Below are 17,989 nucleotides of genomic sequence, written 5' to 3'. Positions count from 1 at the left end.
TTAATTCCTGTTACACCCAGCCGCCTGAGAGCCGCGCTTCTGATTGGCCAGAAGGACCGGAAACTGGTGTCACATTAATTGTGTCCCCCACAGCATTCCTTGAGAAAGCTGAAAAAACGTCCCAAACATTTTGAGCCAAGGTAATAAAAAGGTTAGGAAAAAAGAGCTATCTATTTTAAGTAGATTTAATATCACGCAAAAGATGCTTAAGACGTACTATATGTCTTATCGGATACATAAAACCTGAAGCGAAACCTATGTTTTTTTCGATGTTAGGACAGAATAATATCAAACTGCTAACTTAAGTTTTTTTTTTCTTCCAATAGATCAATAATGATGAAATACGTCGTCGGAATATAAAATAATAATTATAGTAATAAATGCGTATCCATTCAGGGAAAAAAAGTAAACGTACCCTGTTTTCGGTCAGGCGCTAGCTTCGGTCTGGGGTTTTTGTTATTAATCAGGACACCAACTTCTAAGGGCGTGGCGATTCTTTGTTGCGGGGCTCGTCAAATGATCATTTAGGTTTCATGCACTGCCAAATAAAGTCAAGGCTCATAGTAAATAAATGAAAATATCTATATAATTAAGTATATCTGCATTATCGATCAATCCTTGTGCAAGTGTTCACATATTTATAGCAGTCTAGTTTTTTTTAGATAGCCACCTTTACTGTTCTTATCTTTGATCGTCGTGCTAGTTACACAGAACAATTGAATAGCGCTTGTTCGATAGTAGTATCGATCTGTTGCAATTTTACGAACAATTGTATTGCTTGTTTACTGAAACGCAACGTCTCTCTACCATTATTTGGCGGCTCTTGGGTTTTCCCCTTTATTTCATGTTGTCTTTTACTGTTAGAGAAATGGCTTCCCGTGGAAAATCAGAAACCACTAAATTAAAACAGAACTTGGAGGAGCAGCTGGACAGACTGATGCAGCAGCTCCAGGACCTGGAGGAGTGCAGGTAGGGCAACAGTTCACCATACTGGCATTTTCTTGTGGAAATGGAGAAAGTCATTCATTACTGCTGCTACTTTTTTTGTTTTACAAGCAATGATCAGTACTTGACAGTGGCAACATCTGGGGTGCGTTGCACCAGACCCCAGCACACTACAACATGCTTACAACTAGATGCATTATGTTCTGGTGGTTAATTGTGTTTTTATTGTAAATAATGTTTTTTTGTTAGGTCTAATGATTGTTTTGTGCTGCTTTTTATATCCTGTTGTCATTATCCGATTCTTTATAACCTTCCGTACTGTTTCGTCTCTCTTTTATTGCAACGTTTCTTTGCTTTTCTCCTTCCATATCATTTACCATCAGCTTTTCATGTTGCTTTGCAGGGAGGACCTAGATGAAGACGAATATGAAGAGACCAAGAGGGAGACCTTGGAGCAGCTGAACGAGTTCAACGAGTCTCTGAAAAAGATCATGTCTGGAAACATGACTTTAGTGGATGAGCTTGGCGGGATGCAGTTGGTACGGTTGCACATCTAGGTTACAGCTAGAAAAAGCAGGTTGCAGCTTTTTTTCCCCACTATGTAGGATTGTATTTCAAACAAGACACCCAGCCATGTTGCTGATGACACATGGGCTTCTTTCAAGGAACAGCTAGATGAGACCCTTGGATCAATTAGCCACTAAACACACCAGCAGCCATATCACTCTGCAGCTCACAACTGGCAACCCACTGAAGCTAAGCAGGTGTGAGCCTGGTCAGTACCTGGATGGGAGACCTCCTGGGAAAAACTAAGGTTGCTGCAGGAAGAGGTGTTAGTGGGGCCAGCAGGGGGCGCTCACCCTGCGGTCCATGTGGGTCCTAATGGCCCAGTATAGTGACGGGGACACTATACTGTAAACAGGCGCCGTCCTTCGGATGAGATGTAAAACCGAGGTCACAGAAACTCTCTGTGGTCATTAAAAATCCCAGGGCGTCCTGGCCAAATTTCCCATTGGCCCTAATAATACCTGTCTATGAATTGGCTTCATTACTCTGCTCTCTCCACTGAGAGCTGATGTGTGGTGAGCGTTCTGGCGCACTGTGGCTGCCATCACATCATCCAGGTGGTGGTGGAGGGGAGTCCCCATTACCTGTAAAGCACTCCAGAAAAGTCCAGAAAAGCGCTATATAAGTGTAAGCAATTCATTAACTACTACATAATTAGATGGGTCTCCTCCTTTTCTTATGTACTTATGTTCTTTTCCAGTGGGCACCACGGTGTTGTTGGGAATGTGAATGCACAATTCTCAGAACTTGCTGACATGAGATTTGCTGTCATTTTCTCATACGTGTTGTCATTTGTAAGCTTTTTTACTTTTTTATAATTAACAGGCAATCCAGGCCGCTATCAGCCAGGCCTTCAAAACCCCTGAGGTCATCAGACTGTTTGCAAAGAAACAGCCAGGGCAGCTGAGGACCAGACTGGCTGAGGTAGGTTCAGAAACATGGCACACCAGCCTGTGCACCAGTCATCGACTCGGGGACGGATCTGAATGGCTTATGAGCCAATTTGTAAAACCCAAGTTGATAATGGAAGGAGCGAAGAGAAATGAAACCTTTATAAAATATAATCCTGTCCAACAAAAATTTCCAAGTTCCAAAGCTTCATTTAGCTGAAACGTCGGAGGTAAGTTGAAGCATCCTGGGATTGTTCTGTTTTTTCTAATTGCAGATGGACCGGGATGTCATGGTGGGGAAACTGCCCCGGGTCGTTTACACGCAGCAGAAGGTGGAAATTCTCATGGCCTTGAGGAAACTGGGGGAAAAGGTAGAAGCAGTTTAATTCATACGAGCACAGGGGGGTTCGAAATGGGAAGTGCTGTTTAACTCAACTTCCCTTCACCAAAACTTTAAAATTGTTCCAAAAACAAAGAGAGGGCATTGGCAAAACATATATGCATTTGACCAGTAACACTGAGAGGCACAATTCTTTTGTTACATTTGTATTTACCAGTTATTTTCTGTTTTAAAACACCCAGTTTAGAACTGACGGAGTTTTAGCTGGGCACTGCAGTGTTTTTACTCCTATGCTGCCGGGGGGAAAATGAGGACCTCTGGGCACACTCCTCTGACACTCCCACCCGCCAGCACCACTGCAAGCTCTGCAGTGCTTCACACGGAGAGTCAGCATGAGGAGTGCGGCTCTGCCCGGGCCAATCATGGCCACTCACAGGCCGTGCTGCAGGTTCAGGGACACACGCTGCCAATCCTCAGACAGCAAGCAATTTCTCTGTCTCTGACTCTAGGCACAGAGCTCTGTGTGGAAACCTAGGTGGTATATTTTCTATTCTGTACTTATTTAGGACAGCAAAACCTCTCAGGTCAAGCTGTTTGCGTGGACTATTTATAATCCTTTATAGTTGGCTGGATCACGAGTGTATGAAATTAAATGGTGTAAGGTTTGGATAATGCATCATGTCCTGCTGGCCGCTGTTGTGTTCCATCACATCCAGAACTAACTGGGTCTTCCTTTGTTTCTCTGTTGCTCCTTATCCTGCTGTCCTGGTGCAGCTGACGGTGGAAGACGAGACTTTTCTCTCTGCCAACGCTAGTGCCACCCTGAGCCAGTTTGAAAAGGTCTCTCCAGATCTTGGTGAGTTCAATCGTGAAGTTGACGTCTGTTTTTTATTTTCTAAACCTGACCTTCAGGTCAGGCCTGTACCCGAGGCCTGATCTGTGTTACCAATTCAGCAGTTAGTTTTTAGATTTCCTGGTATAAGGAATGTCAGGTAGATCGTACCCCAACTCTTGGCCAGCCTCATAGATTTTTATAATATTAAGTAATTTAAACATTTGCCATATGCAGGGAAGAAACAAGTAACCCATTTTAAATCTATTCAGTACTATGCAGAGAGTCAATAAAAGCATAAAATGAGTAATGGAGCAAACATTTGTTGCACTCCCAATTCCTCTCAGTGTATTATAACTTTACACACTATGTTCAGATATGCTTCCATTTGGTTATTGCAGGGCTGGATCCACCTTTTTGTGTTTACATACACTGCTGTGGGTGTCTCATGGTCTAATCTGTTCCTTTATTGCTGGTCTCCTCAGGCTCTGGTGACAAGGTGCTTGCCCTGGCCAGCTCAGACGTGGAGAAAACCAAGACATAAAGCCGTGTGCGTACCAGCTCATTTGGAGCCCCACACTTCCTTGTTTACTGGCTGGTTTGCATGGTTTCCGTTATGGCGGTGTGAGAGGTAAAAGGCTGTAACACTCCACTAATCAGAATATTACATGAAGGTGTTTTAATTATATGAATTAAAAGTCAGAGCACTTGGTCTTCCTTTACAGGCAGAACTATTTTGTCCCTCCTGTTGTAATTTAAACAGTCCCTGTTCTTCATATCACGTGTGAGCTGTGATGTTTGCTTACAGATTTAATGGGCGTAAGCTCAGTGTTCTGAAAAGTTTTCAAGTAGTGTTCATGCTAACCTTTCTTCAGTAAACTTCAGTTCTGCACCAGCTGGTGCCATCTGCTAGGTTTAACACTTAAAGAAGGCTGCTGTGTGGGACAGGTTATGGAAACGAGGCTTTTGCCTTTCGTCTCCTGCAGTGACGGCACTTAGGCCTGGATTTTTAAAGAGCAAAAGATATAAATCATCGTTGACTCTCTTTGTCTCTACATCTGTCCAAGAGCTTTTTTTAAAAAAAAGCTGCTGGGAAGTTAGAACAAAATATTTACCATCGGCTGCTAGGCGGGGACTGGGTTTATGAAATAGAGCCCAACTTATTTCTGTGTTGTTGTTTTTAGCGTTTCTTTCACTTTGCTTGCAATCTAAAATTAGTCATGCTGTATTGTGTATATGTTGTAATTTCTTCTTATCGGTTTATTGTTAAAGGGTAGAGTAATAAGTAAAAGGTAGGTAATAAGTCTCCACTTTAATCTAAAAATTACGTCTTTAGCCTGATAAAACTTCCTTCCTTATGAGATGGATAAACAATTCCTGCCACATATCCAGAAAAAACAGGGTACACTTATCACACTGACAAAGACTGATGGTGCAGTTAATAGTCTTCTACTGTTTTCTCTCTTTACTGTGCTAGTTAGCATTTTATTGTTCCAAAGTCACAAATCTCAGCAAATTCCTTGTCTTAACTTAATTTCTTACAGACCAAACATTAACAGCTCTAATTTTAAGTACGAACATAATAACATTATGAATGAGAGGGCCCACTCAGCTCATTTTGTTTCTTAGTAGCTAATACTTGATATCTCTTGCTAGCAAATTTTAATTTATTACTTTTTCTAGGTTTTCTGTCAAGAATTTCTTTCCTTTATTTGATATTTGTACTTATTTGTGTGTACTTGGTATATTGTGCGTGTGAGGAAGATTCGGGACAGATTAACATATTCTGTGGTTTTCTCAGTAGCAGAGAATAGTATGAAAAAATGTATTCTATCACAGTACTCCATTAACTAAAAGTTAGTTGTAAACTTCCTGCGGTTGATTTAAAGTCTGTGAAGTTTGTGATTGCACTAAACATATTTAGAAAACTTTTTTAAAACAATGCATGACAAAATTCTGTAAAACGATGTATCATAGAATGTGTGGTGAGCAGATTAGACAGTTTTCTAGGATTTTTGTAACATGTATCGGCAAACCAATGAAACAAACTGATTCTTTTGAAAAGAATAATAAATGTTTGTACTTTTGCATCACACAATGAATGTGTTTGTAATAAACGGCATTGCTTGAAAAGTAATTTGTGTTGGTTGTCTCCTAAAAGGGGTGCCAGGGGCATTTTCAAGCCCTGCAGTTTTTAGGAATCAGGAAATTAGTTTTTAGGCATCAGGAAAGGTCCAGTATTACATGTGCTGGAGAACACTGGGAAGAGGAGTGGCATGAAGAGGCATTAGGTTAAAATAAATTGATAATTCCTAGTAATATTAGGAATACTAGTACAAATAATACATTTTATTTATTAAGCACTTTTCTATCATCTTGGATCACTGTACAGACATGCATGCATTAAATACATAACAGCAGTCCAGCAACCAGGTAAAACCAAGAGTTAAAGAATTGTGCATGAAAAGCAGCAGTTAAAAGTTATTTCAGGATGTTTCAAAGCAGGGGCAGCGACTTCCACAGTCATGCATCTATAAAAATTTATACACAGGTGTTTCCTCTCTTCTGGGCTAATCCATATGTGGCTGGATATAATTTTTAAATTGCTCGCTTTTTATTGTCAAACGGTGTGTGCTTTCTGTCTCACTTCTTTCAATACGGGCACTGTATCCAGACCCAGATTACTGCTTACTTTAGATGGAATTTAAATAGCATTCTTTGAAACCACCACTGACAAGTAAACCTTCCCGTCTCTCGCTGTTACATCATCGACAGTGACAGCGTTTTAAAAAAGACAGCTTTTCAGTTTTTACCATGGTAGATTTGCAGGCTCATGTAGCGTATCCCCCCCATGGTTTTACTGTACATATGCCACTCATTTACTTCTCCACAGGTTCTCTACATTTGCTTCATGCCCTGACACTCCCTTCTCTGCTCTGCGGTGATGTTGTACTTCACTGTTGCTGCGATGTACCACAAGCAACCCTTTATGAGGGAATCTAAAGAGATGCTGATTCAAGGTTGTCAGTCTGAAGAAACACGTTGAGGTGCTGTGGATAGAAATGCATTTGATATTTTGAGCTGCTGTTGTTACAAGTTGGTCCACTGTGTCTGATCTGATAAAGACAATAAATACTCTTTTAGAACAGTGGTTCTCAACCAGTGGCCCTTCAGAGACTGTTCAAGGGACCTCCAAATGAAAGCATGCCAGCAATGCATAAAATCCACACCTATATGCAATCAAGTATGCTTTTTGGTTTGACCTTCAGTTGTTTTATTTTTTCCAAGAAGATGACCATCCTAATCTTTCCATGAAAGAATGATGCTTGTTTTTTTACAAAGACCCTTTGGGGCAGAGATGGGGACCTCAGTTTGATTCCTCATTTTTATATATTTTTTGACACATAAAATCACACACAAATAAAGTTGTCCCCACCTACCAATGGCAACTCTTGAGATTGCTTCTCGAATTACAATAATTACGTTTATACTATATAAACAGCAAATTTAGGATTCAGCTCTGCCTTCCAAAGTACAACGTATAAATGCAGCCCAGCCTTACTAGGTACTGTATGATAAGTAATGAGCATTACGTTTGGTTGTTTTTAGCAGTAGCCAAGCAGTGCTTTCTTAATAAAGATTTCTGTGGTGAGGTCTCAAACTGAAGTCTGTAACCTACGAACATAACTCAAGTGGCACAATGGACATGCCAGTGCAAGCATGGAGGTCTCTGTGAGACAACTGTGCCCAAATAGAAACAATCTATTTCGCGTGGTCTATATTTACAGCTGGACACATCATTTAATCCCATACAAGAGGAGAGCGGCAGCCATTGTTTAATAATGGAATATGACGACCGCGGACAAAACATTTCAGCCCGTGGATTCAGATGCAAACAAAACAAAAGGCTGGAACAGATCTGGTATTTTGTAGCAGGTTAAGGCTAGTTTTGTTCCTCACATTACATTCCTGATGTCTGTGCCAACTCTGTCTCTTACCTTCTGAGCCGAAGGAAACCTCAGGCCCTGGGTATGCAGTTTCAAGAGCAGCAGTGTGGTAGGCACTGTGCTGTATTCTCATTCACTGTCTGGAGGGATCTGGAGAAAGTCTGTCTTTTTGCAATTTGAGGAGCACCAGCTTAATATGTTGTATGATTTGATAGAAAGACAACGTTCTGAATTCTGACTTCACTCACAATTTAAGGTCACATTTTAAGGTCTGACCTGGCAAAATGCTTTGAAGCTGCGTTAAAAGCCCTCCAATCTGCAAAAGCTCAGCTATTGTGTAAAATTACAATCTATTAAGACAGACGAGACTTAAGGAAAAGAGCACCTGAGCCTTTTCTCGCACTAGACCGAGGATTCTTTCTTATTCAATGTTTCTTTTGCATGGTGTGCTATCAAAGGGCCTCACATTGGTATGACACTACTGCCTCAGTGCTCCAGAGGCCCTTTCAAATCCAGGGTGGGGCACCTTCTGTGTGGAGTTTGTATGGTCTCCATGGGTTTTCGCCAGGTGCTCCAGTTTTCTCCCAAAAATATGTGTTGACGTGTTGGTTGGTTAGATGAAGTGGCCCATTCCATCAGGTGCAGGAGGGCGGCCTTTTCCTCATTAATCTGGCCCATCCTGGACGGCTCAGACCATGGAGCTGTTGACAGAAGGTGCAGCTGAAGGAGTAGAAGAGGTGGTTAGCAGTGCTACCTCACAACCTCAGTGGCCTGTATCCAGTTCAAACCACAGGGGGCTGTCCCCTGGTTTCCAGGTCGTCAGTATACATGACAATCTTTTTTCAGCTCACTTAGCTAAAGAAGGTATTATCCTAACTGTCTGTCCATATTACAACATTGCACTACAAGGCCTGCAATACAAATTTGTTTTCAAGCTCGCTTTTTAAAGGAGCAAACTATAAATTGTGCAATGGAGCAGACCCGTGTGAAATGTATTTACATGCTGTGCATTCTCCACACAGTGAGGCATGTTAAGCTGGGTAAAGATTTGTCTTTCTCTCCAAATCATAGATAACCTCATTAGAGAACTGAACAGAACAGGAGGTAACCCCCTAATTACCTCTCAATTAGCTTAAGGAGTAAGCAGAGACTCCTTACTTGTCTGTGCTGGCTGTAATGATATGTTGATGTATGTTTTATTAGGCAGACATTAGACTTCCTGGGTTAACTGTATGGCAAGTATTTACTGGAGACTGTTTGCATAGCAAACAGCCTAGGGACACTCATGCTCCCCACAGAATGGAGAGACATCTTTAAGTAGTTCAAGTAGGGAGCTGCGTCAGCATGCATACGCTGCAAAGGAACGAGTGAAGGTTTATTCCCTGCTGAAAAGAGAAGGAAACAACTTTTCGGCTGTGGAGCCTTCATCGGGTGTGAGCAAGACATCTTTAATCAGAGCTATACAACTCCAGCCTTCCCCCACTGCGACGTGTACCGTAATTTGCCATGTGTAACCCTTTAGTTTTTTGGAGGAATAATATAGCAATAAAAGGTGTGCAATAAGGGGTATCACCGTCCGTTTTTATCTTTGCTTTCAGCAGGTTTTGAGCTGTATGTGCACAGCATTTATCAGAGTTTGGATATGGTTACTGAGAGATATTTCTTTGGCCGTATCAGAGCACCTTACCGAAAAAAAGGATTCACTCCTCGTTTCTTAAACGTTAGACGCTCGAGTGTAAACAGCTACACTGTGCAAAATGTGACTTTGTCACGTACTCCTATCCCAAAAGACGTGTACATTAATGGACACGTTCAGCAACATACATGGGCAATAAAATGAAGAGTATGTCCATATTATTAACAAAGCTGTAAGTATTATCCGACGTGGGGAATTAATATATGGGAAATCCCTGTCTAAAAGCCCTTCCTCAAATGCAATGATGAGTACTGTGCACTGGTGGGTAATGCACCAATAGGCTCACGCTACCGCCCAACGCCGCCCCCTGGTGGCAGACAGCGCAGCCGGCCCGGCAGGAACTGATTCAGCGCCCAGGAGCCTCAGTGTGAGTCATTGAGCTCCTACCCCGCTTCACCGACAGTCGGGATGTGACCCCGGAACAGGACGCCTCCTCGCAGAAAAAAAAAACAACACACACACACAACACACACCATTCAAATAAAACACAGAGGGGGGGAGAAACGGATCTGGAGCAGAAGAGGTAAGCGCACTCTTAAAAAAAAAAAACCCCAACACGCTAGCTTCGCTCTCCCTTTTGATTCCTATCCCTTTCCTTTTTCTCGTGCACCGAAATGCTGTTTTGCGCCGGGATCGAGGTTTGTTTTTTTTCTTATCCGGGAATCGCGGCGGTCTTCGGATGCACGGAGCGGTCCGGCACCTGGACGGGCTCCTACAGGCGCAGGAACTTCATTTTACGGCTTTTGTCTACAGCTTTTTCCGCGGAGACTTCGCGTTTTTTTTCTCTCTCTCTCTCTTTTGTGCAAGAGGAGGAGGTCGAGGAGACACGGCGAGGTGCCCCTCACCCCCCCCTCCTCCTCCTCCTCCCCATTTTTCCAGCTTTGCTGCGATTTGCATACATTGCGTTAAAAGTTTTGCAGGAAATGAAGAATTGCGCCGTGTTGCCGTGTCGGGTTTTTGTGCAGCTCTGGGCGCCTGGTCCCGAGTGCGGTGTGTGCTTTGGGGGTATCGGCCAGTAAAATTAAGACACTGGGGAGCTGAGCTGTTTTACGGCAGCATTTTCATTTCTTATTGTCTCCCTGGTCTTCAGCGTTTCATAACCGGGGAGGGAAAAGTCTCACCACCCCTTCTGATCTGTTATTTACTATCGAGATGTTTTTTAACGATGTAGGATGCGGGGTGTTTTAATTCATCTAGAGGTTATGCGTCGTTTGTCATGCAGTTAGGAGGGGATTTCTATTCATCGCTGATGTGATTGCTAGTCTGGCTTTTCGCTTTGCAACTTTTCCCTTCAAAGCTGATAAAACAGCCATTGAAGGGAAACGAATCCTCATTTTTGCTGTCCCCTCAGCTGAAGCTAGGCAGTTTCGGTTTTGCTGTGCAGAGCAACCCCAAAACAGCTAGAGGTACCTACAGCTACCAAATCGCCTATCGATCCGATTGGTTTGTCGGCCAGTTCGGTTCCCGCAGAAGTTTTCTCTCGAGAGATGAACTTTCCTAATAAGAAATGCCCCCCTCCCCAGGGACCTTTCTGTTATTGGTGGCGCTTATTTCTCCCAAACGGCGCAGCTTTCAGTGGGGGCGAAGAGTTGAACTCGAGTGACAAAGCAGTAGCGCTCCACGCCCGTCTCCTCATAATTGCCGGTGATTAATTTTACCTGCCTGCTTAGTTTTGCGGCGTTTGTCGCGGCACACCTAGGAGCTGGCAGGCGAGACCTGGGGTGGGTAGCGAGATCTGGCTGGAGAGCTTGGCTGCGATTTCCCCGTCTCACCACAGTTGACAGCCGCCTTCTGATGTGATCATACACCAGGCCTCGCAAGGCTGTGTGCCGGGGGCAAGTGCATCATCATCCAGCCGTTTACTGACCCCTTCATCCCACTATCCCTATCCCTATCCCGGCAAGCACTGGGAACAAGGCGGGATAGTCCCTGGATGGGAGCCTGCGCTGACAGGCCGCACACGGACACAGACGCGCACACTTAACCCACTAGCATGTCTCTGTGGACTGTGGGGGGGGGACATGCAAACTCCACGCAGACAGCACCCTTGAATTGAAGCCAGTGCTAACCAGTGTGGCTCTGTGCCGCCCCGCTGTAGTTCCTGGGCTTTGCCTTCGTCGCCCCGCTGGTCTGGTTGTGCTTTAACGTCTTTGATTGGCCCATTGGCTCCAGATGCGCCCCTATACTTTCTCCCACGTTTATCTAAACAAGCAAAGTGTCACCGTTTCCGCTTGCTGTGTTTACAAGGAGAAAGCCAGCCTCCGTTTTTATTTCAACACGAGAACAGAAAAGGGGCTCCAAAAGAGAGAAGGAGCTTGGGCCTGTCTTGCTTCTCTTGATGGTAGAAGCTTGTTTAGCCTGTTTGGTGGTGACTAATCTGTTGATCAAAGCATCCCATCTGGCTGTATCTGGGAGGGCACTGACTTGAACCACTTGACTAGGTAGCTTGTTCCACCCTCCTGCCACCACTAGCGTAAAGCAGTGCCCTCTGTTCTCAGTTTTAAATGCACTTTCAAGCAGTTTCCTCTTGCGCCCTCTGGTTTGTGTTTTACTGTTCATGCCGAAGAAATCCACTGGGATACTCTGTTGTTGCCTGTGAGGCCTTTGAATACTTGTATCAGGTCCGCCTCGTAGTCGTCTTTAAAACGATTCGGTTCCCTCTGCTTGTCGGTGATGCTCATTCCCTTGAGCCCCGGAATGTATCCGGTTGATCTTCTCTGGAAGGATTTCAGAGTGGAAATCTATTTTCTGCATCATGCTGACCTCTATTGTAAATGTTATTTTAGATGAGGTCTTACTAGTGCATTATACAGTTGTAACACAGCTTCCCTCGATTTCAATTATGTGCTTTTAACTATATATCCCAGCATTTTGTTTTCCTTTTAATTCCTTCCCCACGTAGATTAGAAGATGTAAATGAAATGTCAACATAAACTCCTGCCTTTTTCATAAGTAGCCTCTTCCAGCTCTGTATTTCCTATTTTATATTTATACTTTATTTATCATCTGCAAACTTAACTATTTACTAACTACCCCTGAGTCACTGTCATAGATATAAATTAAGAAGAGCAGTGGTCTTAGTACAGATCCGTGCGGTACTCCCATTAATTACCTCACTCCAGTTTGGGTATTCAACCCTTATCTGGACCCTCTGTTTTCTGTTAAATAACCAAACACTTATGTCTCTCTGAATGCCTTCTGCCTGCAGACTGAGAATTAATCTTTAATGATTCACAATGAAATTTTCTCAGCTGTTTAGAAATTGATGATTTCATGGTAACCTACAAAACATGCTGGAATGGTGCAGGGTTGGAGACGTCTGCTTTAAAGTAACATTGACATTCTGTGCCAACGCTGATGCTGAGATTCTGTCTCATGTAAAAGGTGCATCTCACAGTGTAACAGATTTGCAGTCCTGCACGGAGTGAGAGATTCCTCTGCTTCATCTGCGTGCACATAAAGATGTGGCAGACATCGGCAGGCTTCCTCTGTGGAAACTCCGGAAAAGCAGCCAGCAGATGTACCGTGTGACTGGCACTCCTGTGCTTTATACCGTTGGCTTGTCCAGTCTAGCCCATGATTAGTTGTCAGCCTGGGCAATGTCTGGTTAGTGTGTTTTATGAAACAAAAACAAGCCGCAAGTCAGCCGATAGCTTTCCTGAAATCATGGAAGCTTATGGAGTGTGTCCTGATTGTCTTTTAGAATGACAAACGTGAAATTCAAATATTAGTCTAAACCTGTTGCATAAGTTTATTGTTACATCAAGGGAAGTACACAGCCTTCCAGCAGATCCGTGTATACACAGCAACAAAGCACTATTGCAAAAAGATTCTCACCAGTTTGTTTCAAGCGGTGTTGGCACACTATGACCTACTTATAGATCACCATTGTCTTTGGATACTGTGGCCATTGTTTCAGCACAGCAGCAGATGTGCTGAATGAGTTCAAGAAGAAAACAAGCTCAAGCACAGACATTGAGGGAGAGCACGGGCTGTTAAATACAGCAGATAGCTCACAGCGTCCAAACAGCACACGCGTCTTGTGATTTCACAACGAAGGAGAATTCTGGTGCAGCAGACTTCAATCTTTTTTGGAAATGGGCGCTCTCCTGTGTTATATGACTGACTCACTCACAAAAATTCTGGAAGCGAGTGTGTTCTGGGCTAATTTAATACCTTGTTGCTGCCTGCCGGGGAGATGGTGTGCAAAGAGCACCAGGCTGCTCAGTGATCACCGGGAGGGCGCAGGTTGATCAGTGCTGTCCCTGAAGAGGAGGGAGAGGGCAATGTTAAATTTCCCCAGCCTGTCTGACACTCACGGGTCGGGCTGTCCCTGTAACCCTTCAGCAGCGGGGCCTGGACTTGTCGCTGCTCAGGTCCGTTCAGGATTTGCCTGTTTTTAATTGCCCGTCTCCTGGTATTTCGTGAGCAGTTCGGTGTTTAGTACCGGAAGATGCCGGGGTCACACGTGCCGGAGTATCGACTTACAGCTGTTGCTACCACTGAGGAGTCATCGAGTTCCAGGAGCGAGAGTTTAATGTAAGAGCAGAAGGCTTTTTGAAAATCGGCTCTCCAGGCCTGTTGGTGCTTGACAGTAGCGCAGGGTTCAGGGTCAGAGACTCGCTTTGTTTAGCGGCCACAAAGAAAAGTAAGTGCAGGTAGGAGCCGACGTCACAGAGGCGGGAGGGAATTGACCGGGAAGTGGAAGAGTGTCCTGTTCTTTGTTTCTCCTGTTCCCTGTATCCACCTAAATTCACCGACCCTGTTTTTCCCTGTTTGGAAACAGGGAAATAAAGTAAGTTAAAGTAATAAAGTGTTGTTTGGCACCGAGGGGTGCATCACAGTGTCATATGGGGGTGTTGTGTGGGAATCCGTCTCCGTTACAGAACAGTGAGTCATAAAACAGTCATTTGTCACCCAACCAGAAAAGCAGTAAAAAAGATCCAGCGGTAGGTCTTTGTTTTTTTTACTGTGGACAAGCTGTACGTGGGAAAGTGGCAAAATGTAACCAGTTAGTCCTCATCTGCTGTTTTCAACTAATTTGATAAAACTGCTTCAGTTGATTGGAAGAACACCTGCCAGATATTGCAACGTTTTGTGGTGTAGCTGACTTGAACACATTCTATTTCCCTGTATTTTCTGATTTTCGAACTGTGATCCTGTCTAACCAATCACCTTGTACAGCGTGCCTGGCAAGAGCTGCCCAGAGAAGCAGTGCATTGTGGGTGGAATCTTGGCTGTGTGCATCACCACAAGGCAGAAGTGTTTTTCTTTATAATTATGACACAAATAAGAAATTAGGACATTTAATAGCATTTAATACAACCATAGGAAAAACAAAATGGAATGCCTGAGGAATGTGTGAAAGAAGCTATATCGGTGGAATAAAACCCAAGCCTTTTGCAGTTGGACAGCTGTGCAAGATGGATGTTTAGACAAGCCTGGTGTTTTCTCCACTTCTAATATATATGTAATGATGCAGATTAGTGTTATATCTATATATAGTGTTATATCTCGGTAAACAGCAAGATGATCCAAAATGAAGGGCATGGGATGGCTTGTTTAAGCCTGGTGAACCAGGGTATCAGCCAGGCCAAAGACCAGATTAATGGGGCTCAGACAGCTTATGTAGTGCCTTTTTGACTTGCAGGGGAGCTAAGAGCAGGACCCATCATGTCAGATGGATTAATGTAGAAAATTAATAAAAAGATCAAATTCACAATTACGTGAGGTGGACTGGCAGGGCTTGTACCTCCATTCCCAGGGGGCACAGAGCAGAATTGTTTGCTGGGTAAACATTTGGGGGCGATTTCTGCAAACAATATGTCCTGTCAGTAATGGCCGAAATAGAAATCTCAAAGCCTGTATTGATGTGGCAGTTGAGCTGTTTCTAAACCCTTATTGCTTTTTCTCTGACGCCCAAGTCTGTTGCCAAATGTCAGATTCCTCATCCCATTTCGGTTACAAAAAATGTAGAGTGCCGAGAATCTGAAACCTGGAGTCGTGCAGATCGGGCTACTGCTTGCTACTTTGCCCAGGAAAGTGCTGGATTGGCTCGAGGCAGACGGAGACAAAACGAAACTAATAAAATTGGATCAGTTCACCTGATTTCACTTGCAAGACGGCTCTGCGCTGAAGATGTGCAGTTCCCAGTTTGTGTGCACAGCTCTGTCTGTGCCGAAAGCAGGATTAAGGCTGTCATTACTCAATAAAGTACAGAAAAGGCTGTCATTACCAGGCCTACACCAAAATAGTCTCCTCAGCTGACCTTTCACTGTGTAAAGGAAGTTAGAAACAGCTGTGCAACAATGGCAGCCTCTATTATGGGATGTACTGCTCAGTGGGATGGCCAGCGCCAAACTGGGGGGAAGTTATTAACTGGAAATAAGAAAAAAGCTCAGCGGCCTGATCACAGCAGGAGTAGCTTATTGGCAAGCAACTGATGTGCTGACAAAGTCCGGAGAGGTGGGTTTGTAAGAGCCAGCAGTTTTGCTGAAAGCGGATATCGCCCCCCCCCCCCCCCCCCCAACCCCCAGGGACCATTTCATGATTAATACAAAGTTTTAAAAACTGAATTAGTCGAAATCTGCATTTAACCGGATTGCGTGGTTCTGTTTTTTTTTTTCTGTCAGCCGTCAGAATGAGAGATCAAGTGAGTCAGGGAGTGTCGGTGCCACAGGCTTGTAATAAACAGCCTGTTTGCCAAGGAAGAGGGCTCAGTTTGTTGTGGGTCTGCTTGATTGGGGGCACGGTGTTATCTCCTTTTGTGCCCGAGCTGTCTCACAGAGTGTCTAACCATGATTGTACACCTTTGTGTTGCACGTGCGAGCGTGGCTCCGGTGTCCTCCCGGTTTGGGCAGGAAAAGAAAAACTCCACGATGAGTGGGATTTGTGTTCTTGGTCTCAGGCTTTCTAAGGCATGGAGTCTTGAAACTGCTGGGCAGGCTGGCACTGTAAAACCCCTTTCACAAGCAGGGCGTGCGGTATTCACGCAATATCTCTGTGTCGTGCTGGTGACTGTTGTTGCACATGTGTCACAGAACAGTAGCCTGCTGGAACTGGCTTCACTGCTGTGTAACACGAGGGTGAAATGGCAGGCACAGTTGTCGAATGCCTGCTGTCCTCCGCGCACGAAGCTTTCGCTTCGGACTGGGGGCTTGTTCTGAATTGGGTGCGGAACGACAGAGGCCTGACCCCCCTCCTCACCTCTTTGGTAATGCTTTCAGCAAGTGAAAGTAGGTGGGGACCCGGGCAGTGGTGCTGCGGGTCTATAAATAGACGCTGGTTATGGAGTCCGCAAGTTTTCCACCCTCTGGAGGATTAAGTACACCCCTCCACAGCTGCTGGTCGCTGAAGGTCATGAGTCATTAAATTAGAGGGGGGAAAAAATTAGCAGTGTTTGCTGATCTGCCTTCTACAGTTTTGGACTTCAGTTTTCAGGCGTGCACCATACCAAGTAAAGGGGTCTGGACTCTACATTTGTTGGCACTTGATATTTTCCTTATAAATCCACCCTTGGCTTTACAATCTCTTCACCACTCTCTCTCGCTCCCTCGACTTGGCAAATTGCACCCTCAGACCGATTAAGGGGTTTGAGTTCCCGCGATGTTGCCAGCCTCTTGGAAAAGGGATCGTGTTAATTTTCCATGTAGCTGTTTTTCCTCACACCGCAGTGGAAAGAGCTCAGTGTTCAGAGAGAGATTCCTCTCTGTTTCCCTACGGCTCCGCAAAAGCATTGTCTCGCGTACCTGATGAGACTTTACAATAGAAGCTCAGAGGACAGGATGACATGTGTTAATAAAGGAACAGGTTGCTGCCATGATAACAAAACACTCTTCCTGCAGAAACAGCAAGCTGGAGTAGTTTAATTGGTTTAGGATTACATTAGGAAGTTTTAAACAAAAACCAGAGCGTTGGGATTTAATGTTGGAATTGTACGAAAACACAATTCTGTATAATCCTCCAAATGTTCTGTTTTTTTGTGCAATGTGCAACATCTGGTTTATCTGAACAGCCTGTGAATGGTGTCAGAAATGCACTGTGCAGTATAAATTCCTAGCACTCCCAAACTCATTAAGGATTAAAAATGATCTAGGCTCTAAACAGGACGTTTCGAGACGTGCTCAAGCACCGTGCAAAAAAATAATAGAAATAAATAAACATCCCTGATGTTACCCAGCACACAGACACAACTGAGGCAAGGGCTTTAAAAAATACAGTTTTAGCAAGTATCTTTCAGCCTGTCTGCAGGCTTTTCATTTGGACTGAAATGTGCAGGCTCTTAATTGTTTTGATTGCCTTTGAACCAGAAGACGCAGAGAAGCAGTTTTCGCACTTGCGCGGAAGAAGAGGAAAACGAGGCGGCCGCTGCCTTCGGATGAAAGAGTGACAGACGTTTCTGCGTGGTGGCGCTAGTCCCAGTGTGTGAGAGTGGTCATTAAAATTTGATCACCGCGTCGGCTGCCTGCGCGGTCCGCAGAAAGCAGACGAGCGGCGCGGGAGAGAGATTCCAGACCACAGGCCCGATGGAGACGAGCTCTCCTGTTTGATGTCTTTAAAGGTGCAGCGTGCCTGTAGTGCTCTTAGGTGGCGCCTCCCCACACACAACCCTTCCGTGCACCACCCCAACAGTCCTCCACCCCACTGTCCCCCAAACGCACACACGCGTCAGCGGAGACCGCCTGGCAGGAGGGGCCCAGGGCGGCCTGCGGCTCCTTTCCGCCTTCTCGTTCCTTTCCCAGTCCGCTGTACGCGGTTCAGCTCTGTGGCCAC

The 17,989-nt window shown here is 44.5% G+C and overlaps 2 protein-coding genes across 3 annotated transcripts in view; both read left to right on the top strand.

Moving 5' to 3' along the window:
• The first annotated feature begins 43 nt into the window (after positions 1 to 43).
• Positions 44 to 5,711, top strand: lzic (leucine zipper and CTNNBIP1 domain containing). 2 transcript variants are annotated; one of them, XM_006641987.3, is made up of 7 exons: positions 44 to 140; positions 865 to 969; positions 1,349 to 1,484; positions 2,338 to 2,436; positions 2,678 to 2,773; positions 3,517 to 3,598; positions 4,060 to 5,711. In XM_006641987.3, exons 2-7 carry the CDS (start codon positions 869 to 871, stop codon positions 4,116 to 4,118), a joined length of 573 nt encoding a protein of 190 aa, XP_006642050.1. In that variant the 5' UTR covers positions 44 to 140; positions 865 to 868; the 3' UTR covers positions 4,119 to 5,711. The 2 variants fall into 2 exon arrangements, with proteins under 2 accessions (XP_006642050.1, XP_015192606.1); XM_015337120.2 differs by having other exon boundaries at positions 76 to 151.
• A 3,847-nt stretch (positions 5,712 to 9,558) lies between these two features.
• ctnnbip1 (catenin, beta interacting protein 1) overlaps positions 9,559 to 17,989 on the top strand; it is a 35,107-nt gene continuing 26,676 nt past the window's right edge. Inside the window, exon 1 of the mRNA XM_006641988.3 lies at positions 9,559 to 9,740. The gene's annotated coding sequence lies outside the window, so the exon portion shown is untranslated. The remainder of the gene's footprint in view (positions 9,741 to 17,989) is intronic.

Source organism: Lepisosteus oculatus, chromosome 25, assembly GCF_040954835.1.
Source record: "Lepisosteus oculatus isolate fLepOcu1 chromosome 25, fLepOcu1.hap2, whole genome shotgun sequence".
NCBI classification, from domain to species: domain Eukaryota; kingdom Metazoa; phylum Chordata; class Actinopteri; order Semionotiformes; family Lepisosteidae; genus Lepisosteus; species Lepisosteus oculatus.
Note: the sequence above shows the minus strand (reverse complement) of the source record. Positions and strands in the feature narration are given on the sequence as shown.

Excerpts from the sequence above, each read along its gene's own strand:
- lzic (XM_006641987.3), top strand. The coding sequence starts at position 869 with ATGGCTTCCCGTGGAAAATCAGAAACCACTAAATTAAAACAGAACTTG. Across the intron at positions 1,485-2,337 it reads AGCTTGGCGGGATGCAGTTG|GCAATCCAGGCCGCTATCAG; the intron begins GTACGGTTGCAC and ends TATAATTAACAG. Across the intron at positions 2,437-2,677 it reads TGAGGACCAGACTGGCTGAG|ATGGACCGGGATGTCATGGT; the intron begins GTAGGTTCAGAA and ends TTCTAATTGCAG.